This window comes from Ctenopharyngodon idella, chromosome 8, assembly GCF_019924925.1.
Source record: "Ctenopharyngodon idella isolate HZGC_01 chromosome 8, HZGC01, whole genome shotgun sequence".
NCBI classification, from domain to species: Eukaryota; Metazoa; Chordata; class Actinopteri; order Cypriniformes; family Xenocyprididae; genus Ctenopharyngodon; species Ctenopharyngodon idella.
This window is the reverse complement of record NC_067227.1, coordinates 20,897,513-20,922,194: the sequence shown is the minus strand read 5'-3', so window position 1 is coordinate 20,922,194 and position 24,682 is coordinate 20,897,513. Positions and strand designations below refer to the sequence as shown.

Below are 24,682 nucleotides of genomic sequence, written 5' to 3'. Positions count from 1 at the left end.
GTTCAAGTAGATGCCGTTTTTTTTTTTTTTTTTTTAATCAATTTTCTCTTAAATTTTAATCAACTTTATAAGCATTGGAATTTTTAAGGAACATTTCATATTACATTTAAAAAAAAAAAAAAAATTTTACACGCTGACTTACGGTAATACACTTTCTCTAACAAGACTCATTCTAAAAGAACTACAAGTAACATCATCCCGTTCTGCAGCCTGGACAGCCTGGAGTTTTGAGTCACAAAAGTGACTCGAATCTTTTGAATCGGTTCATGTAAAAGATTTGTTTACTGATCTTTCGGGTTACGTCATAATCCAGTAGGTGGCGAAACGGATTTTTCTTGTCTCTCTGTGTGAGCGCGTATTGGGTTGGATTTTTGTGTCGCTACAATAAATACTCCACGGGAGATACATACTTCAAACCGGATAGACCTTAGTTAACAAAGCACTGTACACTGAAGTGAACAAGCGAGAACGAGAACGATTCGTTCACCTAAATGATTCATTCAGAATCACAGGATTTATTCAAGAACGAAAAAACATTCGCGCATGCGCACAGGTCTCAGTTGTCAAACGGTGGTTATGGAGATGAACGTAGGCAACTGCTATATTTGGGTAAACGTCTTTGAAATTTCTTCTGTCAAATAGTTAATATTAAGAATGAATTATTCTGAGCTGTATCTGGTTAATGTGTGATTTGTGATAAAGATCTTCATTGCTGTTTTGGAAGAGTTGGAACCGAAATGTTACTGTTTGATTAGCTACATTGCACGCTAACGCTAAATTCTTTACATAACTATCATTGTTATGATTAAGGCCCTTCATAATATGCAGTAAACCTCTGAAAACATTTGCAATATTTAAGTACCACTAATAATACTGTGTTACAACAGGTATTTAGCAATGTGGGAACTTCATGGAGTATTTTCTAACTACAAATGCGATAAAATACATTTCATTGTTATTGTCAAATTGATAGTTCATTTTATAAAGGTTATTTTTATGTATTTTTTTTTCTCATCCCAAAGATGGTTTGCTTCTAGAGATAATTATTTACTCTAAGCTCCCTGCTGAAAGATCCAGCATAAACCAGCATGAATTCCATGTTGGTCCAGGCTGGATTATGCTAGTTAGAGCTGGTGAAGTGCTGGTCTAACTGGTCCACCAGCACCACGTTGGGGACCAGCAAACCAGCATCCAACAATGCTGGATTTTTCCGCAGGGCATACATCAAAACAACATATCCCTTCAATGTAAAGGAATGTTGCCCAATTACAGTTTGTTTCTATATATATTTTGTTAGACTGCTGGGTGTTATTTAAATGTGTCAGAGTGCTTTGTGATATATAACATCATGTTCTGTTCATATCACTTATTAGAGCTCAGGAACGGGATGCCTCATAAGATAGGCTTTGCTGTGATCAGCTGGTCTGGTCATGAAGGAAACTACAGTGCCAAAAAGCTGATGGTCCATGCGCCCACCGTCACTGGCTGGAGATCCACCAGGTTAATGAATTTCATATTAGTTATGTCCGGATATATGTTATATTTGCATCTATTTTAGTTAGCATTAGTTTAAAAGACAAACTGTCAAAGTAGGATAAGCTATTTTGATTAATAAGAACTATTAAGGCTATTTAATTAGCTGATAATAATAATTTTATTAGCTGTTTATGGTTGTTTTTACCAAAGATTACAGTTTTGAAAGAATATTTAATTTTAAGTTGAAATTATTGTGTGTAGGTTCTGTCCATTTCCTCAGGAAATCATTCTGCAGTTGGTTGAAAGATGTCGCATAAGGAAACTCCAGCTACTGGCCCATCAGTATCTGATCCCGTCCAAGATCGAGTTCCACATTGGAGATAGACTGCCAGAGTCCAGCTCGCATCAGCAGGATCATATTCTCCATAGATTGGGGTGAGGAAAGATTTAAATGTTCTGGTTCGCTGTTCTGGTCACTATCAAAGTATAATGTGATCAATAAGACTGTATTGAATGTGCTGTGTTGTTCAGGTATGTGTCTCTGTCTGACAACGAGAAGACTGGTTTCAGAGCCAGAGAGCTGAAGTCAGTTCATGTCGATGCTGTTGGGTCTTACCTGAAGCTCACTTTTCACAGAAACCATGTTAATCAGTACAACATTTACAATCAGGTACAAACAGATTAATGTGGGGAATTAAGGTAGATTTGTTTATTGTAATTATATCATTGTCTTTCCTAAATTCTAGGTTGCATTGGTGGCTCTAAATATTTTGGGTGACCCTGTGGATGGAAATGCCATTGGGACAGCAGTAAGTAACTGTTTGTTTATAGGAATGTTCTCTTCACATCCCCCAGGTGGCAATAGATTACTGTTAAGCATGTTTCTCTCTGATTTAGCAGAGAGTTTGGACCAATTATTTATTTGATATTTCAGTCTGGAACGTTCAACTTAACTAACAATGATTTTTAGAGACCTTTCTGCATTAGGTAGCACAACCAAACAAATTTAACATATGCTTTCTGATTTCTAATTCTGATTTCTTTTTTTATTTATTTATTTATTTTTTTTATTATTGTGTCTTGTTCAGTTGTTGTATTCACCAGAGACACTGAAAATGTTGTGAATGATTCCTTAATGTTTGGCTGAGCATTTGGATAATTGTGGTTCATAATTCAGAACTGAATCGAGAATACTTTTGAATTCTAGTTTAGCTCCTGAATTTGATTTAGACTGCAAACAGGATGATGATTTTAGAATTTAATGGTACAAAATGTTAATTTACTCACAAATTGGGGGTATGTCCAGAAACATTAATAATGTCAAATAATCAATGTTAAATGTCACCTATAGAAATTTGTATTAAATCTGTGTATTATATTTTAATTTATATATTATAATTTAATTTTAAATTAATTAATTTGACCTAAATAATTTACTTAAAGTTCCCATTGATGTTTTAATTTTCTGAAAAGATAATGAATTTAGAGAAAACAATGTGGTGGACATTATTTGCTGATAATAGCAAAACTAAATTATAAATTATGTAAAAAAATAAAATATGTTTTGTTCACGGTAATTAATTACTTTGACAGTGTAAATTAAATTAATTTAAAAATATGTCTAATAAGTTGAAATAAAGGGATCGTTCACCCCAAAATAAACATTCTCTCATCATTTATTCTCTCATTCATTCATCCTCAAGTTGTTCCAAACCTGTATGAATTTCTTTCTTCTGCTGAACACACACAAAAAAGATATTTTGAAGAATGTTGGTAACCAAACAGTTAATGAGCCCCACTGACTTCCATAGTATTCCAGTTCAGATTCCAGTTCATTATGCCGTGGCCAGTTAAACTTAATTTCTAACCTGTGAATTGAAAGAGAGCCAATTATTAGATACAGGTTTTGCCTAACCCTGATTTGGATGCTTTATTACAACATACCCACCACTAAATGGAGTTGTGTTATTCTTAATACTTGTATGCATCATTTTTTTGTGACTTGAGGTTTAAATATTAATTTAACATTTAAATAGTCTTACATCAATAGCACCTGATGAGCATTTCTGTGTATAAGTGTGTTGTGGCTCTTGAGTGGGTCTAACGATTTGTGCTCAGTGTTGGAATGTGAATCTGTGTAATATGAGTCTGAGCTCCATAAGCAGAGCTTCAAATCAGATCACTCATCATCAATATATCTACATCACTGTGACTCTCAGCCCTCCCCCATCTCCTATTCACTCACTACTGCTCCCCCATTCTTTGTTTCTCATGCTCTCTTTCTCCTCTTACTCTCACCTTGTCTCCCCCCCTTTTTTTTCCTCTATGACTTCCTCTCTCTCTCGTCCTCTCCCACCTTGCTAACAATCTCTGCATTGTTAATCTCTAATCCTTCTCTCTCTCTGTCCAGGCTGGAGTCTCTTTGTGTTATCCAGGACTCTGGTGATAATACGTTTTGGTTCACAGGCAGAAATCAAGATTTTTAACCTTTGTTTGTTGGAAAGATAATAATAGTCCAAAGACATTGGATGGATCACAGGATGTGATGTGTTATTTTTAGGGTATTACATTCAGAATTTACCTGTATAAGTGAAATGTACATAAACACTATCGTTTGTTTGTACGATACAACAGTACTATTGGGAAATATTATTAAAATTTCTTTTTTCTAGTTTAATATATTATAAATTTTATTTATTCTTTTATCATGTGATGGCAAAGCTGAATTTTCAGCAGCCATTACTTCATGTAACATGATCCTTCAGAAATCGTTCAAATATGCTGATTTGGTGCTCAAGAAACATTATGATTGTAAATGTTAAAACAGTTGTTCTACTTAATATTTTTGTGGAAACGACTGGTTTTTAATACATAAAAAGTTCAAAAGAGCAGCTGGTTTTATTTTAAATAGAAATGTAACAATGTAAAAGTCTTTAGTGTCACTTTTGATCAGTTTAATGCATCCTTGTTGAATTATAATTTCTTTAAAATAAAATCTAACTGACCCCAAACGTTTAAATGATAGTGTATTTGTTTTTAATAAAACACTATTTCCTGTTTCTTGTTTTTGTCCCAGCTAAGCAGAGATCAGCTGATTGATCAATATCTAAACAACAGCCAACATAGCTCAGCATTGGATGGCACATACACTGGGTAAAAGTTGTATTGCATTACATTAAATTTATGCATGCAGTTCTCTGTCTTTCTCTTGGGTTTATTCTTGTTATCTTGCAGGCTCTCGAGTTATAAATGTGAATCTATCTCGCCCCTCGATGACTTGGCGTTTGACATGTATCAGGACCCTGAGGTGGCACACATCATTCGGCTACTGGACCAGAAAAAACAGGACATGGTTCGGGAGGAAAGATTTGATCTGGCCAAAAAACTTAAACAAGCTATTGCAGACCTGCAAAAGGTAATTAGATTTGCCTTATTTGTCTGACATGTCTTGCATGTGTAGTTTAATAATAATATGTTACACACTGGAGATGTGAACCTGGAGTTGAGAGGGTTAAAAATGCATCCAGGTGTATTTCAGGATAACAGGGTATTGCGCTCATTTAGCCACATGGTAATTATAGCCTGACAGTAATTACTGGGCAAATTAAAAGGGTTCTCTTCTTAAATCTCAGATGTGTAACAACCTCTCTTTTCTTTCTTTTTGTATTTTCTCTCTCTTTTTCTGTTTAGGTGGGTGAACGTTTGGGCCGGTATGATGTGGAGAAACACAGTGCCATAGAGCGAGAGGACTATGACATAGCCAAGCAGAAAAAGGAACAAATGGAGGCTTACAGGCTCACAGTGTACCAGCAGCTGGAGCTTCACAACATGCTGGACATCAGTCAAGTAAACACCCATCCATTCATCCATCCAGTCACATAAACAGTACCGTTCAAAAGTTTGGGGTCAGTAAATTTTTCAGTAAGAAAATGAATACTTTAATTAAGCAAGGTTGCATTAAATTGAACAAAAGTGTCAGTAAAGACATTTACCATGTTACAAAAAATATATTTCAAAGAAATTATTTTCTTTTGAACTTTCAATTAATCAAAGAATCCTTAAAAATCCTTCGAAAATATATCATGGTTTTAAAAAAATATTAAGCAGCACAACTGTTTTCAACATTTAAAATAATAATAATTGTTTCTTGAGCATTTGAATGATTTCTGAAGAATCATGTGACACTGAAGACTAGGATGCTAAAAAGAATTCCGCTTTACATACATTGAAATAGAAACAGCTATTTTAAATTTTAATAATATTTCCCAATATTACTGTATATTTTATTAAATAAACCCAGCCTTTGTGAGCATAAGAGACTACTTTCAAAAACAAACCTTTGACCCTAAACTTTGGAACGGAAGTTTATATCCGTTCGTCCCTCCCTCCGTCCGTCCATCCATCCATCCATCCATCCATCACACTTCTCAGAGGTCAATTAATGACTTCATTCCTGTGTGTCTCTCTTAATTTCTTTTTCTGCATTGAATGCATGAATAATGCAACTCTTGTGTTGTGAGGGCCCCCAGCTCCAGTGAGATTAGTACTCTGATATGGCAGTTTCCCAGCTGAATAGTGATTGTGCTGGTTCTCCTGATATCAGGTGCTTGCTTCTTACTTGTCTGAGGCCAGGAGACATACTTATACAACAGACAATGAATGACTTGGAAAGTCATTGATCGCTCTGTTTGTGTGTGACTTCCGTTTCATGCCGACTTTAAGCAAGCCTGTATTCTGACAGACTTTTATCTCTTCTGCTTTATTCCCCCAAACAATCAATGTCTGAAAGAAATCTAGTTCTTAAAATTTGTTGGCATTTTAATCATTTCAGACATATTTATCTTTTTTTCTTTTGATAAGCAGCTTTAAGTAAATTATTAAAATGTGATTTTTTTTATTTTTTGTTGTTGTTGTTGTTGTTTTAGATTCACAGAATTTCTGAGCTTTCCAACTCTGAATTCCCCTCTCCACGTGCTGGGACACAGAAACACACGCCTCATCCAGGGGACTCACCCACGAAGAGAAGACAGGGACAGCATGTGAAGGAGACACATGAGCAGGACACTTCAAAACCAGCTAGCACCAAACATACAGTCGCCCCAACACCCCTCTCTCCTCCTCACGCTTCTAAGATTGATGTAAGTCTTCATGTACACTGATTAAACAGCCATAAGAGAAAATGAAAGTCTGATCTGCTTTTCCCCATTCATTAATATATCTTTCCACAAATACTAGTTTTATGGGTACCTTCTGCTATAACCCTCAGTCAGATTTATCTGCTTTAATGAAATGCTGTTTCTCGTTCTTTCCACCAGTATAGCTCTTCTTCACCAGTGCCATAATCCAGCTCCATCTTCACTGACACAAGGCTCTTTGTAGATTTATTATCGGAGCATGTGTATGGCTTAACATGCTTGTCAGGGATTTGTGTTAGCTAGAGAGTTTTACGTTTCAGCATTTAATTAAAGGGTTTAAAGATGAAGTGTGTAATTTCTGTGCTACTAGCATAGTACTGTCCCTAACCCTGCCAGACGTCGAAATATCTGGGTGTGTTTACACAATACTGGAAAAAATGTTTAATCAAAAAATGACATGCATTACCTTTAAAACTACAATTGTCTTGGCAAGCCTCTTCATTCACTGTGAATTAGCCTTCTCTGAATTTAAGCACTCTGTTATATGTATACACTACCATTCAAAAGTTTTGGGTGATTACATATGTGTTTTTTTTTTTTTTTTTTTTACAAAAGATTTCTTGCTGTTCTTTTGAACTAATTATTCATAAAAGAATTCTGAAAAAAAATTATTAAGGTTTCCACAAACATATTAAGCCGCACAACTGTTTTGAACATTGATAAATAAGAAATTGTGAGCCTAATCTTTCAGAAACATTCGGGTCACACCGAATGCGTTTTTGCTGTTAAAAATGTGAGACGCAGGTAGTGGAATGACAATAAGCATGAGGTCTAGAGACGCCACTTTAACTTGAGCGCCACATTTTTAGAACACTGTCATGTGTGAGATGCTACAAAAGACACGAGACACAAGTGCAAAGGTTAAATATGTCCATCTAGCCTGTTTTTAGATTTGTTTTAGAAAACAATGAAAGAAATGCACAGTGGAATGGAAAAACGTGTTCTGTGTGAACAGTGCACCTTTACCACTGCATGCCTCAAAGCAGGACAGAGTCACTTCTGCTTTCATTGTTGTTTTCCTGCAGGTCATTCTGTTAATTAGCTTTGAAATAACTTGTAAGATGAGAACACAGTTTGTGAAAGGAAATTATAGGATTTACATTTACATTCATGACAGGTGTGCAGGGATGACAGGTGCATCTGTTTTTCAAGTATAAAGTAAACCCTTGAGGTCTTTACCTCACAGTAAAGTATTATATTTCTGCTTATGAAAGAAAGTACAAAAATATTTTGGGCATTTTAGTTATTTTTGGCATTTCATTCTGTTCTTAACACTGAGCCAATTATTTTGTCCTGACTTAAAGGGTTAGTTCACCCAAACTAATTACATGTCGTTCCACACCCGTAAAACCTTTGTTCATCTTGGGAACACAAATTAAGATATTTTTGATGAAACCCGAGATGTATATGAGTTGTCCATAGACAGCAATATAACCACCACTTTCAAGGTCCAGAAAGGTACTAAAGACATCGTTAAAAAAGTCGATGTGACTGCAGTGGTTCAACTTTAATGTTATGAAGCAATGAGAATACTTTTTGTGCGAAAAAAACAAAACAAAAATAATTACTTTATTCAACAATTTTTCCTCTTCCCTGTCAATCTGTTACGCAGTTGGCACAGTGAACGCATTGCAGAGCTTCTGTGTTTACGTCCGAACGCAGGCTCAGTGAGCACCACGACACATGCGTGTGATTCTGACGCAGGAGCCGGCCAATAATGAGTCGGCATTTTGACGTAGAACCTGGAAGTACTGGATGTAAACAGCGTAGTTAATGACAGAAATTTCATTTTTGGGTGAACTAATCCTTTAATAATAAGTACTGCTAAGGGTAATGTTTTGTATGAATTTATTAATTTTTTTTTATGGGGACTTTAAGACCCCTCTGTATATGAAACATAATGACTAAATTATGCACACTTTTGTGTGTTTTCACAGACCAGCTCCCTTCCTTATGATGAGAGGCCTTTACCTGCTCTTAGGAAGAGGTTGAATGATCAACCAGTCAGTGAGCTTGACGAGATGCCCCCTCAGACAGACACAAGCACTCCACGTAGCCCTGGGTCCTCAGGACAACCAGAACCACTCACAGAGAAAGCTCAGAGAGAGGCCAGTCTGCCCATTGAGATCTATGGAGAGACTCTGGTAAGACACACAACATTTACAGCTTCCAATTGGTGGATTTTATCAGTTTGTTTACAAAATGGGGCTAAACGTTTCATCCACAAATTGTACTGATCTAATTCTCAATCTCAAGTCAAATTGGTTTGGAGGAACATAAGGTTAAGTAAATTATGGCAGGGTGAATTATCCCTTTAAGCATTTAACATCTCACTGAGATGTCCGTCTATAACTGTTTACAGTCTAACAGCACTGGGCAAACTCTATACGACAAAAGTCAAAAGGTCAGCGGGTGTATTCCGTTTGTGAGCTGTTTCTGGAATGTGATCCTCATTTTCTCTTGGGTTGTCTGTCTTTCTAAGGTGGCAGGGGCCTATTCAAAGACGTGGTCTTACAGGGAGGATGCTTTGCTGACAGTCTACAAGAAACTGATGGAGGTTCCACCCGGTACCCCAAAAGCAGAACTACGGAGCATGACAAGAGCAGCTGTGTTCCTCTGCAAGAAAGCACTCACAGATAAAGTGTCATCTGTACGAGAACTCTCCCTCTTATCTTTATTTTAACCTTTTCTCTGATTTTATCGGCCTCTTATTTTGTTTCTCAGACTCTCCTTCTCTCTTTCTTTCTCTCACCCTCTCTTTCTAATTTCTCTCATGTTCCCATCTTTTCAGTTTCATTTCAGGCTAAAGACAGAATGGCACCATCAGCACGACTGATAGTCGTGACTGTTTAGCAGGTGTCGTGTTCTGTCTAGTATTGTGGATTATCTGTAGAAGTGATACAGCAACAAATGTAGTATAAAGCCAGGCTTATCTCTCCAAAGAGTGAACTGCAATAGAGCCGATTTTCTGCTAACGTTGAGTATGAGCAGGAGGAGATGGACCACTTGTAGAAGAATGAATGGGAGATTTGGGTAAATCGTAATGCTAATAGAGAAATGGGAGTTCCGTACAGTTAAACAGACTAATTTCCTTTTTTGATTGAGGCACCGTCTGCTTTTTTTCATTAGAACTTGCACGCTCATTACCTGGAAGTGCCTAAAAAAAAGTGTTTACTTTGAAAATGAATTTTTATTTGTTTTAACTATGGCCAAAATTATCACTCACATTCGCTAAAGGAGTATATGAATTGGTTTTGTTGTGTATCTTTATTGGATACTATAACATTAAATTGTTTAAATTGAATTTAAAGACTGAAAATCTGACCCTTTCTGATACAAGTGAAGGTCTACTAAAGAAAATATCTGTCACCACTCGTGTCTTCTAACAACTTTTTACCTCAGTGGTAAATTTACCAACATTTTTTCTTTGTGACAGTGACACATATATAAAATATTCTTTATAATAAGCAACCAAAATGAAAATGAGGAACACAATTTTGAATCCTGTATATAAGGCTGTTTTAAAAATGTAGTTAATTTTTGCACTGTCTTCAGTATCAATGATCATTAAAGGGTTTTGAACAGTTTGGCATTTGTAGAGTGCATTGAGTTAAACATGTTGATTAATGAACCTTTAGTTTTTTTTTTTGCCTGCAAAGGTTCACTCTCTAGGCCTTGGGCATTCTCAAAGCACATGCATGTTTGTGTTTGTTACGTGACAGCTGTGTTTTATCGTGCTGTCAGTCCTTGGATAAATCACTCGCCGTAAAAGTCATGGCCTTTCAGGGTTTCATTCTAAACTGTTTTAAATGGTTGTACTGAGAGTCTGAGCAATGTGCCCACTGCTGGGCACATTCCAGTGACCCTCTCCCCGTGGTTATTTAGTTAAACTAACACAGCACAGCATTTAACTGTGTGCTTTAGCTGACCTGTTGATGTTACTCTGCGCCATGTGTTGTTGTAAAGGTCTCAGGCGGTTTCTTACACGGCTTCTGTGTGTAATTGCACCTTAACTGAAATTCTGAGGAAAAATGGTTCCATATGGCTCTAAAATTAAACAAGCAATTTTAATGAATACATTTCAAAATGTATTTCAAAAATTTTCTTTGGTTAGATGGTCATTTGTAATGGGTACACAGAGGTTCTTGCATACAGTTATTTAGAATCACCATAGAATCTCTTAAACTCTGTTATGGGAAGTGAAAAGTTGCTTTTTTAAAATAAATGATTAAATAAATTACAGAATATAATATGAAACGTGACAATATTGAGTATATACCCTGCTTGTGAATTTTAGTATGTAAAGTAACAACTGTCCCTGTGTCGCATTTTAGGTATTTCTTGCATCTCTGAATCTGCTTCGAATGATTCTGAGTGAGTTTATTCCCAACCATCAGCTGGGCAAATCTGAGATCAGTCACTGTGTGGAACAGACTTGGAATAATCTGCTCTCTAGGACTGGAGACTCAACCCTGAGACTCAGAACACCAGCTGTCACCTTCATACAGGTCAGTGCAGCATTTTGAAATACTTTATCTGTATACATCTGTAGTGAAGCGAATTCAGCAGCTATTTAGATCATTGAGTGTGAGGGGAAACAATCCACTGAAAAATGTCTCTATTTGGCATTCTGTTATGACCTGACTTCTTCATAGATGATTGGGAGTGAATACTGTCTGAGGGAATTGCATACACTTAGTGGCCTTTTAAAATGAACTCACCCGTAAACTGGAATTTTTAAATGTATTTGTGGTTTTCTGTAAGCATGAATGGAGATCTTGTCTTTTACTGTAACCCAGCTGTGATATTTCCTCATTTCAATGTACCATATTTATCTGTTACAATTTTATATACAAGTCTTGTCACAGAATGCTTTAAAGACTCTTAAGGAGTTGTATGGCTTTCCATCTATGTTTATTAGCTTTGCTGTCTTCTTCATTCTATTGTACTTCTAAAAGTTGAGAAAAAATCATCTTTTAGCAGGTATGGCTGTACATTTAAAATTTAATTTATGAACAGAAATATTGAAATATTACAATCAGGGGCATGTCTGAAATTTTTGTCCAATAAAATGCTTTCTGGAATGGAAAAAAGTCACCTCTTGTTAAATATAATTTGCTTCTGACACATAAAGTTGTAAAGTATGGTTCTTCATTGTGTTATAAATGCACTTTAAAAGATTTTCGTTTTTGTCTGACAAAAAAAAATGTCTTTTTGAAATGTCATGCAAATGCTTTAGGCAAATTTTTTAGTCCTTCAAATATTCAATTACACATTTTGTCTTGCATACTTGGACACAATAGGTGAGGACTCGATTATGTAAATCCTGCTGTATCTCCATTATAACTGCGCATGTAAATTTAATTAGCATTATTGTTAACCACTTACAGATAAACAGACACATAACCAGTGTTACAACAACTGTATATGATCTTTTAGCAGATTGTATGATTTATGACAAACTGGCGATGCAGAATGTTTCCCAGGTAGTTCGACTTGTTCAGGTAAAGATCATGTGAGGCAAGGCTGAGCTCATTTATCTTGTCACAGTCATCATGTTCTATCTGATAAGAATGGGGATATTTAGTTTTCTTGGAAACGGAAGATGTTTCACTTTTTTGTTGTTCATTAAAATAAAATCAGAAATCCATTTAGCAACAGTGTGACAAAATATTTCTTGTTTGAAAATTACTTTCATAAAGAGCATTGTTGGGTTCTTCTGATTTGGCCAAGCATGAGTGTTTCATGTTTTGTGTTCTCATGACCACAATTAATTTTCTCTCTCTCTCTAAAGGAAAAGAAGATTTCTTTGGTCACATCATTTAATCGTAATCATTCAAAAATCATGCTGTAACTAAACCATGTAGAAGTACTAGCCCCTCAAGTTGGCTGGCAGTGAAATGAACTAAGTCACTTTAGTATGTACAGCAATTAAGTTGTAGCATTCCTGCTCAAGGTTTGGAGAGTGTTCCATCACTGACAGACACTGATTTGTGTTGGTGTTGTTTGTTGATGGACAGGTTCTGTCTCTGCCAGCATTGTTTGGGAAAACTTCACTGTATTTCTGCACTATATAAATAAAGACATTTGTGACACATTCTACTGGATGGTGGAAAAAGTACGTCAAAGACCACACCTTCTCATGAATAATTAAAAAATGTACTCTGATACCAGTGCTGTAGAATATTATAAATCATACAATCTAACACTATGTCGACTCAAATCATATTCACTCATTATTGATTAAAGTTCTTGAAATGTCCTTAACATTCTTAAAATGTCAATTTCAACCTTCCTCTATAAATAACACGTTGTTATTGCAGTCTCTCTTGGCAATACAAATCAGTTAATGTCTTGGAAAAATGTCTTTTTAGTGTGTCTAAAAGGGCGTCCACGGTGACGAGATGTCAGTTTGATGTGCCAGCAGCCACTGGCAATGTATGTGTTTGTGTCAGACTATGTGACAAAGTTTAGCAGAGTGTAACATTATACAACTGAAATCAATCTGAAGTAATATGATCACCAATGAGAGTAAAGACAGTGGAGTTCACTTATGATTTCTCTTGTGTCTGATTCTGTAATCTAGTGTAGGCAAGACAGAGGGGCAGTTAACTGTAAGCAGTTTTCCTATACTATATGATTTGTCAAAAACGAAATTGTCCAGAAAATGTCGGAAGTCTTGGGAAAGTTTGATTCATCCATTGACTTTAATTTTTAGCAGCAAGAAAAACTGTTACATTGTCAAGTGGAATGGCATCTCATTTTTGTGTGCATTACTCATTTGTGGTCAGACGTTCAGTGGTTGTATTAGTTATGCAGCCCACTAATAACGTTAGAGCAGCTAGCATTAGGAATGCTTAAAACCAAAAACACTCCATTAACCTGGTGAAAAAAAAAAAAACATTTTATTTATAAATATTTACTCATTTTTACACTGAGCAGACTGGTTTTGATTGCAATATCTTTTTAGGATTGCTTAATGCTTAAGAAAGTTTGTGTTTTGTAACTTCAATTTCGTGTTTAAAGCTGACTTTTGGGTGTGTTTGCAGGAAATGGCTTCATTTAAGGAGGTGAGAGCTCTGCAGGTGGTTCCTTTGGAGCTCGTCAAGCCCATGCAGAGCAGTGTACCCGCTAGACTGGCACTGAGCAGACTGGAACTGTTGGAGAAGCTTCTAGAACAGCTGGGCACCAGGAACTCTGGCTTCACTCTCGACAACATCATGCGGGTACTGGCCCAACTTCTTCTCTTTCTGAGGAGATGATCTCACTGGGTGTCAACCCAATGGCTCTCTACTCAGTCAAGCTGTGTTCTTAAAGTTTAAAGCTGCAGCTTAAAAAAAAAACTTCTTTAAAATAGTAGCTTAAAAACTGCAAATGGCTGGTTAGATTTATCGACCACATTACTCAAATTATTATGTGCTAGTCTGAGACCACACACACTCACTGGCTTTAGGTGCCAGCTGTGGTGGTGAATGTTTGTAGTCGGGTACATGTACAAACCTAAACTGTGATTTAGCCTCTAAGAAGACACAAATATTTAATATTTAACCTTTCTGTTGGGATTTGAAGGTTAATTTCATTCTCACAGCTATCATTAAGATTCCTGAGGGTTTCATTAGACTGAAACAAAGTGGCCTTTGTATGGCAGAGTGGGTGTATTCTACCCTATGTAATATCTGTTACGCACAAGGACTGTCCTGACAGCCAGTTGCATATCCATGACGTGGTTTAAGTAGGACATCAATGCACTTTCTCATTTGCTCTGTCCCAGCAGTTAGTTATACAAAGCTGTTTTGCTTTTAAAATGTACTTCCTTATGGTCTTATTTCCTTTGGTGTTTTCTGTTTTTGTTTTTATTTTGAGACTTGTGCAGCCTAAAGTATATTTGCAATGCAAACTTGTGGCACTACTGCAAAAGAGACTGTGAAATTTCACAAGGATCTGTAGTGTGCACTGTGAGGTTTGTGCCTGTGTTCTAGTTGTATTAAAACAACAGCTACTGATTTTGTGTTAGCTTGGAAATGCGCCTGGGTGGCCTGAAGTCTCATTTTCCTCCACATGGTCTAGTTAGGAGGGTTAGGGTAATTTATCAGCCAAAGTTAGAGATTTAAAAAAAAAAAAAATGTCAAACTGTACATTTATAATGTTGTGATGCCTAAATTCACCTGTAGATTCAATTTTAAAAAATTGGTTTTGGTTTTTAGTGTTTTATTTTTTATTTATTTAGACAAAATAGTGCAGAATTTTAATATTGGCCATTTATTGTTACCTGGCATAACATGACAATAATTATCAGCTTATCTATATCAGCCAGAATTTTAATATTGTTGCATCCCTATCATAGAATTTATGGACTGGATATTAAAGGGGTAGTTAGCCCAAAAAATCAGAATTTTCTCATAATTTTTTTTTGCCTTCATGTATGACTTTCTTTCTTTTATAAAAGCTGTTATATGACCTCAAAAGACTTGGAATATCACACATGAGCGTATGGACCAACTTTTTTTGTAATCTATTTCTTTAAGAGATATACTATTTCAAAAAACACCAATGAATCAGCTCCCAAATGTCATTTGAAATATTTATTGGATCTTTCTGTTAGTTCGGCCCTTTTTATTGGTGATCTCCCACAAAATGGGTTGCTGTAGGTTACACGCAGGGATGGCTGCTAAATGCCTCCTGCCTGCTGGTTTCCTGGGATATGAGATGGGCTTCAGGGCACAGCAGAGAGGCGATTGAGTTTCCTTTAATTAAAATGAGCCTAGGAGCACATGAATGGGATCTGTGTATGGAAAAGGGGAGAGAGAAAAGTGAGAGACTAATATTTTTAATGTAATAACTGGAGCTCATATACAGCCTTTGCTTCACACATTGTAAAACAGATATGTAAAACATATTTAAACAAAATATTCTATAGGCTATGTTTAATTTTTTTTTTTTCAGTATGTAAAAATTGGTTGGTTTGTTGTCATACTCTACTGTTCAAAAGTTTGGAGTAGGTAAGATTTTTAAAAAGACTTTTATGTTCTCCAAAATACAGTAAAAACAGTAACCGTTAAAATAACCATTTTCTATTTTTATATTTTTTAAAATGTAATTTATTCCTGTGACGGCAAAGCTGAATTTTTAATGATCCTTCAGAAATCGTTCTAATATGCTGATTTGGTGCTTCAGAAAAAAATTCTTATTATCATCAGAGTTGAAAGCATAATATAATATTAATATTTTTTGTGAAAACTGTAATACATTTTTTTTTTTAGGATTCTTTGATGGATATAAAGTTCAAAAGAACAGCATTTATTTGAAATATTTTTTTGTAACAATGTAAAAGTCCTTTACTGTCACTTTTGATCAATTTTACGCATTCTTGCTGAATAAAAGTATCAGTTTCTTTCTTTCAAACATTCCCAAACTTTTCAAAGGTATTGTATCAATCAGTCTACAATAACTTTATTATATTTAAATGAATTATTAATTAAATATAATTGTGTATGATGTATGTTGTGTTAGTTTCTGGCAGGTGGATTGGAGCACAGCGCTGCCTCAGTGCGTGAGCTCTCTGTGAGAGTCGTACAGGCTATGTACCATCTTCACGGTAAAGCAGTTATGAATTATCTTCCACCTGATGACACCAGCACACGTAAAAACGTCCTCTACAAGAACCTTTTCGACTCGCTCACCAAGTTAGACGGAAACAACGTCAATATGCAGGTAAAACCGGTCTGGAGAGCATTATCAGCCTTGAGTTACATCATTTAAAAGCTTGGAATGTTTGGACGTGAGATACTGCATTCAGTTTAAAGAGTCTCTCTGTCTGTCTTTACTTCAGAAGTCAAAAAAAGTGTCAGAACGGGAAGACGGTGAGAGAGAGAAAGAGGAAATCAGGAGCTTACAGGAGCAGCTTGCAGTGCTGAAGGAGATCAGTGTAGGTTAAGTGGTCAGAGGTGGCCTAATCTATCTCTTCTTTTTTGTTTTTAAGGCTCTCACACAAAATGGCCTCCTTTACGGCTGGCATTAAAGATGAAGTATGTAAGATTTATTTATGTTAAAATACAAGTTTATTGTTCATTGACTACTATTAGTATGCCATTCATAGGATTATAACCCCTAAAAGTATAAACGTTGAGTCCCCCAGGCACCATCAAAACATTGAGAGCGGTCTGCTCAGATCTGTCAGTCTCTTTCCAGCTCAGTATATAGTGAAAGTTTTGGGCATGGCTACTGTAGCAGGCGGAGCCACAGGGTGTTTAGCCAGTGTGGGACCATTGCTTGCACATTACATGGGAAAACACTTTCAGCTTCGGTTACAGAAGTGCAAGCCAAAATTCATTCCATTTAGATTCAACATGTCATGAACACGTCAAAGTGAATGAGACCTGGATAGCTGCAGGTTGTAGTGGGCTTACCGAAAAGTAGGGGAATGCCGAAAGGTACACAATGCTACAACATAAACTAAACCCTAACCCTACCCCACACCCTAACAGGCAGTTTTCGTGACGAAATGTAAAGACCTTTCCAATTGCACGCCCATTACTCTGACGTGCAGATACCCACACTTGAAGCGAATGGGTCATTATGATGCTACGCGCTACAATGGACGCTTCAGTACCATACAGCATCATCATGCGCTCGTTCAGAAAGACAAATGTACCAGTTTATAATGTTTACTTGCACCTGGTGCAGATACGTTATATGGGTTTATTATAAGCAAGACGCTCGTGTTCGCTTACAGTGTGTTAGCCTACTCAGTTGCTTACTCATGACACATAGCAATAAAGCTAAAAGTATCCCTAATATGTTGGACCTTTTATTGACTAGTGTGGCAGAATCTACATACTTCACCTTTAACATTTCCATATCTGAAAGTTCTTTAGCTGGATTGCATTTGCACCTAGACTGAATGGTTGTAGAGTGCGTTGGTCCCATTTGACCATCAGATGTACAAATAGATAAATCCATAAATGCATTAAAGATGTGAATATGTGTTTTAGGAGAAAGGAAAGGAAAATACCAAAGAACCTGAGAAAAAAGCTGAGAAGGCGGCCAAATCAGGTGTGTGTAAACTGGTGTATGTGCGTGCTGCTTACATAATGTAACTGTCTTTGTGAACCCTTTTAGTAAAGATCAATTAAAAAATCTATATAATTGCAGCAGACACTGCAAATCATGCACAAACTAGTCTATCCACCATCAAATGTTGACACCATCTTGATTTATCATGTTTTTGTTTTGGAACTTAACAGCAGGATTGTGTTACTATGTTAAAAAGCGAGGATCCGTCATTCTTACTTATAGCATTCTGTCTGAAGGCTCAATTGTGATTGGCTGGAAGGTGTGCAGTAAAACTATTTAATGGACAAGTAGTTCCAAGTCAGTTTAATCACTGTTCTATATTAATGCACTGTTTTCATTGAAGCACACAGACACATATGTCACTCATGCTGTTTTTATTGAAGGACTCACGCAAATGTCACTCGGAGATCACACTGCGTGCACACAGAAACATTCAGGTGCAGAGAAACTTGTCAACGCTGATATTTCAGAATCGCTGAATCACTATAATTAATTTTATTTTTACATCACAACTAAAACTATTACAAAAATGAAATAATAAAGCTGAAATAAAATAAATAAATAAAAAATGTAACTGTAGAAATGTTGGCAGCTAGCTTTGGCAACTTACCAAAATAAAAGTTAAAGTACTAAAATTACTAAAACTAAAACATAAATAAATAAAGCACAACAAAATTGCTAAAACTTAAAGGGTTAGTTCACCCAAAAATGAAAATTCTGTCATTAATTACTCACCCTCATGTCGTTCCACACCCGTAAGACCTTTGTTCATCTTCGGAACACAAATTAAGATATTTTTGTTGAAATCCGATGGCTCAGTGAGGCCTGCATAGCCAGCAATGACATTTCCTCTCTCAAGATCCATTAATGTACTAAAAACATATTTAAATCAGTTCATGTGAGTACAATGGTTCAATATTAATATTATAAAGTGACGAGAATATTTTTGTGTTCCGAAGTGTTGTGTTCTTAATTTGTGTTCCGAAGATGAATGAAGGTCTTACGGGTGTGGAACGACATGAGGGTGAGTAATAAATGACATTATTTTCATTTTTGGGTGAACTAACTTAAAATGAAAACTAAAATATAAGGAAAAAAGTTCAAGTTATTACTAAATACTATAATACTATATAAATAATTCTAAAATAACACATGTATAAGTCAGTCTGAACAGAACGTGCGGGTTAAATATGTTCCTCTATGTTTCAGCAGGTGTTAAGAAGGTAAACCAGTCTGTCCCTGCTGATGCGAAAGGCAGCCAATCATCTGCAGCTAACTACCTAGACAAGTAAGCAAGCACATCTTGTCACTTCTTTGTTGATTGTGTAAAGGGATATTTCACTGATTCTCCCAGTCAGTTAAATATCCATTTACACAGAGTCTCTGGTTTAGTTGCACTCTGCAAATGTCAACCCTTTGTATTGTATAGCTGTTATGAATTTACTAATATAATCTTACCAAGACATCTGGAAAATGATAGCATAATGTGCAGTGCTAATGGTCTCTCATTTAATCAGTTTTTGTTTGTACTGCTGGGAAAGAGTCTTAATAACATGTTGAGTGAGAAATGAAAGATCAGATCAGAGTTGATGCTGGTGCTGTTTTGTTCTAGTCTGTGTATTTTCTGTGGGGAGAGAGATGTGTCATTCACTGAGGACGGACTCGACCTGCACTACTGGAAACACTGCCCGATGCTGCAGCGTTGCCTTCAGTGCAGACAGGTACACACACACACACACACACACATTTCAAAATATTTCATATTGGTTGAACTACTTTTCACTGTCCAGAGTGTGTTAATGTAGTATGTTTGTGTGTTTGTTAGGTCGTGGAGATTGCGAGTCTGACAGAGCACTTGCTGACAGAGTGTGAGCGGAGGGCAGATTTCACCCAGTGTCCTCTCTGCTCCGAAGCCCTCACCCAAGATAAGCTAACTGAGCATGCTCAGAGCACTGCTTGCAATCGTGAGTCCTTTGTGTGGATGCACAGTGTTTTTACTTCATACTCAAGAAACCACACTCAGTGCTTTTACAAATGTCACCAGGGTCCAAAATTAACATTTGGAAGGTGAATTGATGTAATCCCCATTAATATTTCTTACTGGCCATGGAACTGTATTTTGGAGGGATTTTATAAATTATATATAGAGAGAGATTTTGTCCCTATGACATTATTATTTATCTGTTGTTTTCCTTGCATATATTGATAAACAGTCCAGCTTATTGCGTCAGTTGCCACATCAAATACTACATCAAATACCTCCTCTCTTGTCAAACACAGACATGCTTTATTTTCCTCATATTTTCTTTTTGGCAGCTTAGAGATTATTTTACATGTGCCATGACATGGACTTCTTAAGAAAAAGGGGTTAAAAACAGTTTTCTGGTCATGAAAACTGGTCGGTTCCTGGTCATGAATTTATTCTTTTGTTCTTTTGTCAGCACCAACTTCTGGAGAAAATTGTAATCACTGTCCTCTCTGCCATGAAAACTTCGCCTCAGGGGAGGAGGTGAGATCACACGCAAACACACCTACCCTACATCATTAACTAATTAGTTTGTTGTCATTAACAACAAAATCAGCTGTCTTTGTTAAGTCTTTGTTAAGACTATATAACACTCTTATAACTCTAGAAAAGTATTTAGACATCTAGACAAGTTTCTTACCTGGCACTGATATTAAAATCACAGTCTTCACAGCTTCCACGATTTGGCTCTGTTTATTAATTTTATCATTTCATTTTTCCGTTGGATACCATCCATATTGAAATGAAAGCATGTGAAAGATTGGTGTGCAAATGGTAGCTCAGGTAGGTCAAAAAACACCTGAGGAGAATCGTTAGGATAACACAACATCAGCAATTACAGACATTCATATTCGGACGGGATTAGATTTCTCAGAAGACCATTGAGTTTGCCGAAAAAGTGGGTAATATGCCCTGAAATCTTTTACTGAGGTTGTATGAGAAAAACACAGACATGGCAGATTCAGACTGGATTAAAATCTGTGAAACACAAATTTCTCTAACATCCTGCATGACAATTAGTACCGTCTGAATAGGACTGTAATGTCAACATTTGTACACTAACGGGTAAAAATGTGTAAATCTGATAACTTCAAAGATTGCTATCTGTTGCACAAATGCAAATCTGCCACAACCACAGCTACAAAATTTATGTACACTTAGAAAACTCTCACACGCATACTGAAGTTCCTGTTACACTCTGTTTGGTGTCTTTTATTTCTCTATATATCATACAGCTGAGCTCATGACTGTGACTCTGGACATGTGTTCTATTCTCTCAAGAGTTGTTTATAGGTCACATGGAGTCCTTACTACAGCTGACAAACAATGCTTTACCCATTCAATGTTTGGCTTGTGCTCTGTGTGAAATGCTCTTGCACTCACTGACAATGTCTCATGATATTATTAGACACAGACATATTGTCAATTCTTAAAATTGTTTTTTGTTTTTGTGAGGCTTACACTTCCTGAAATACAGCGTGAGATTTTGTCTTCTATACAGTGCAATGAAAATATGGGTAATCTGATTCAGATAGTGAACAGTGTTTTCCAATATAACGTGAAAACTTTTGAATACAGAAGATATTTACATGTAGAATAAGTACAATTTACTATGATTTTCAGATTCAAAACGCTCCTCCCCCTTGGCTCTTAATGCATCGTGTTTCTTTCTTGAGCATCTGTGAATGTTTATACCTTTTGTAATAGTTGTGTTAGAGTCCCTCAATTATCCACAGTGTAAAAAAGATGGATTTAAAAATCATAGTCACTACTGGAAAGGGTTCAAATATGCAGAAGATGCTGGAAAACTAAAGAATTTACGGGACCTGGAGGATTTTTCTGAAGAACAGTGGATAGTTTAACTGTTCAGGACAAACAAGGGACTCATGAACAACCATCACAAAAAAAAAAAAAAAAAAGAATCAAGCATGTGCAAACTTTTGAACGGGGTCATTTTTATAAATTCAGCTATTATTTTTCCTTGTGGACTATATGTAAAAATACATGTAAATTATCTTATTCAGGACTACTAAATAAAAAATAACATATGATCACTCTTATTAGGTTAAAAATAATTAACATTTTGCAGAACTTTTAGAGAGAGAGAGAGAGAGAGCAGTTAACACTGTAAGAGCTGATACTATAAGGTTCAGGAATATAAGAACACTGATATGAAATCAAGTCTGAAACCAGCTCCATGGGTACAGATTATTTACCTGAGCACCCATGATGATAAGTAAATGACTCCAGTATTAAAGTGAGAATAACAGTGTCTCTCTCTTTCTCTCTCACACACACGCTCCTCATACAGCAGTGTAACAGTGCATGTCTTGTGTGTGCAGGCCTGGAAGTCTCACCTCATGGGACCTGAGGGTTGTAAACAGAACTCACGGAGGAGAGCGGTACAGCAGAGCACTCTCTCACACGCACAAGGTGATCATTCATCTCCTTTAGCCTCAATGAGACCTTTACAACCCCACACTGTCCCCTACAAGCCCGTTTTGCCCCACATTGCCCCATAAATCCCAACTGCCCCACATGGCCTCCACAATGCCCCAACCTCCCCACGTGCACTGCCTCTGAACGGAGCGTCCAGTATTTTATTATTTTGTTCTTGTCAAATTAAATATGTCATTTACTTCTGAATCTATCTGAATCACTGCTTTTCTCAACAGCTAATGTAGTCGGTGTTTGTGTGTTTGCATTTCTCTTACTCTTTCCCCTCAGGAAAGACCGTCAGCAGCACAGGTGTAGCTAGAACAACAATGGTCATTTCTGAGTCCAAGGCTCGAGGGCAGGGAAGAGGCAGTCGCATACCCGCTCCTGCTTCCAGAAACAACAAACACACCAGAATTCCTCCAGGCAAGGCCTCTACCCTCCGACTACAACAGGCGTGACACACAGATAGCATTGCTGGAATAATCTAATGTGTGTGATTCATTGCAAAAAATACTCAAATCTACTTCATAACAGGTTTCAAGAAATGCATTGTTGCACTCTCATTGCTGTACCGATTTAGAAAAATTCTTGTAAGACACAAATAACAATCAGCATAATTTTTCTGAGCACACGCTATCAGTGACACCTCATATAAAATTTGAACTGAATGTACAAAATCTGAAATATGTGTTGATGGCTTGTGAACAAATTGAGCAGTGTTTTGCTCTGTTTACCTTTTCAGGTAGCTCACCTGCGATCTTTTTGAGAATTTTATTCTTGTATATTGTTTTATACTTGTTAGTTTTAGTGTGTTTGTGTTTTATGTGAATATTTTGTGATTGTAGCACTTTCATAATTATTTTGTTTTTAAATCAAAGCATTACTAGCACCATAGCCAAAAGTGAAAAGTAGCCTTTGAAGCAAAAAAAAAAAAATCAGATTCTGTCTAAGAGATTTGGACTTTGGACAGGTTCTCATTGTACTGGATTCAGATAACGCACTTACATTTCCTGCGGAACTTGCCTTGAAACATTCATAATCAACAAAAAATGTTGTTTTTCTTGAAGAAAGACAGAGGTTAATTCAATTCTCAGAACTGCCTTGGTGCTTTTCAGACAATCATGACTTGGAACAGAGATAGTGCCAATGTATGAGGCCTTCTGAGAGACTCAAGAGCCAAGAGTGATGGCATTGCTATTTGGTGACAATGATATGTTTGGTCTTTCCATTTGCTTCAGTATTAGAATAACTTTTGGCCTTGTTTGTTGGCTTGTAAACGGTTTTGTCTGCTGTGTGTGATTTGGTAAATCCCAGGGTATGATCTGCATCAAATGCTGCATTTATTTTGTTAAAAAGCGAATGATTCAATCCAGTCATGCTTATAAAATTATCTAGACAGAAGATATGATACAATATGAAAGACAGTCTGAGTGGAATAGGCTGATTCTGTGCCTGAAAATAAGCCATAATGTTACTTTCTAAAGGATTTACATATAATGAAGACTGAGTATGCAGTCAGAGTTTTCTTAGTCAAGGGATTCAGGGAAGGAGTTTTTAAAGGTACAACCCCGATGTGTTTCTTTTTAAGAATGTTTTCTGGTGTCATGCCTGACATATAGTAATGCAGTGTCTGTAGTTCCTACATTCACTTCTCAAGACATGCATTATGTTACTGACATACATCAACTCCTGCAAACATTACTGAGATGTCTAATATTTAAATATAAACTATTTATTGATTTAAATATGTCAACCTAAGCAATTATTTAGCAGAGAAATAGTGTTCTTAAAAGTGATGACTGATGCATACCCAAATAGTATTAATTTTGCCATCAAACTGAATATTTATACTATATATAGATAATATATAGATTATAATGGTAGAATACCATGGGATGTTTTTTTGTGTTTGCTTTAATTTAGATTTTCATCATAGTACCAGAATTGAGAAGCACAGCAGGGTTTTTGTCTTTCATATTAAACTGGTTCCAGTGAGCAGAGGAGGTACCTGAAAATGATGCACTAATGTGTGTTGTCAGTTTTCAAGGGCGTAATTGCGAATTTACCGGCCATTTATAAAATTGGCCTGGCCACTTTCCCTGCATTTTCCTCAGGAGCACAGCTTGTTGTCTGTCCAGACTGTCTGCACTTAGACATGCAACAAGAGACACTTTAAAGATATTACAAAACAAGAGTTTGAAGATTTATACTGCTAATTTTAAGTGTAATATTGTGACCATATAGTAATTCCTTTTTCAAATATTTTATTGTAACTTGAATTGTCACCACATCCTATATGCCCCTCAGCTCTTAGTGCATTGATAATAACGGAAGCTAATATCTGCTTTGTAGCTTTATTTGTTTTAATAAATGTATTTGAATAAAGTTTTTTTCACATTCTTTTTTTTATCTGTAAACATACTTCACATATTTAGCTTTGTAAAAGTTATTAGTTATTAATTAGAAGACTTGT

General features: G+C 36.2%; 1 protein-coding gene across 2 annotated transcripts; it reads left to right on the top strand.

Annotated features, from left to right (window-relative positions):
• The first annotated feature begins 297 nt into the window (after positions 1–297).
• Positions 298–24,609, top strand: cep104 (centrosomal protein 104). 2 transcript variants are annotated; one of them, XM_051904526.1, is made up of 22 exons: positions 298–609; positions 1,374–1,500; positions 1,738–1,911; positions 2,008–2,146; positions 2,223–2,285; positions 4,553–4,629; positions 4,711–4,891; positions 5,167–5,322; positions 6,402–6,614; positions 8,609–8,815; positions 9,154–9,321; positions 11,006–11,179; positions 13,721–13,897; positions 16,182–16,382; positions 16,501–16,596; positions 17,663–17,723; positions 18,954–19,032; positions 19,357–19,465; positions 19,570–19,708; positions 20,186–20,253; positions 22,113–22,203; positions 22,498–24,609. In XM_051904526.1, the coding sequence occupies exons 1-22, from the start codon at positions 492–494 to the stop codon at positions 22,665–22,667; spliced, it is 2,988 nt and encodes a 995-aa protein (XP_051760486.1). In that variant the 5' UTR covers positions 298–491; the 3' UTR covers positions 22,668–24,609. The 2 variants fall into 2 exon arrangements, with proteins under 2 accessions (XP_051760486.1, XP_051760487.1); XM_051904527.1 differs by having other exon boundaries at positions 299–609; positions 18,957–19,032.
• The last annotated feature ends 73 nt before the right edge of the window (positions 24,610–24,682 follow it).

What these genes read in the sequence shown, in the direction of transcription:
- cep104 (XM_051904526.1), top strand. Translation starts at nt 492, where the DNA reads ATGATTCATTCAGAATCACAGGATTTATTCAAGAACGAAAAAACATTC. An exon ending in AGATCTATGGAGAGACTCTG is followed by an intron (nt 8,816 to 9,153) that starts GTAAGACACACA and finishes TGTCTTTCTAAG; the next exon opens with GTGGCAGGGGCCTATTCAAA. An exon ending in CTCTCGACAACATCATGCGG is followed by an intron (nt 13,898 to 16,181) that starts GTACTGGCCCAA and finishes ATGTTGTGTTAG; the next exon opens with TTTCTGGCAGGTGGATTGGA.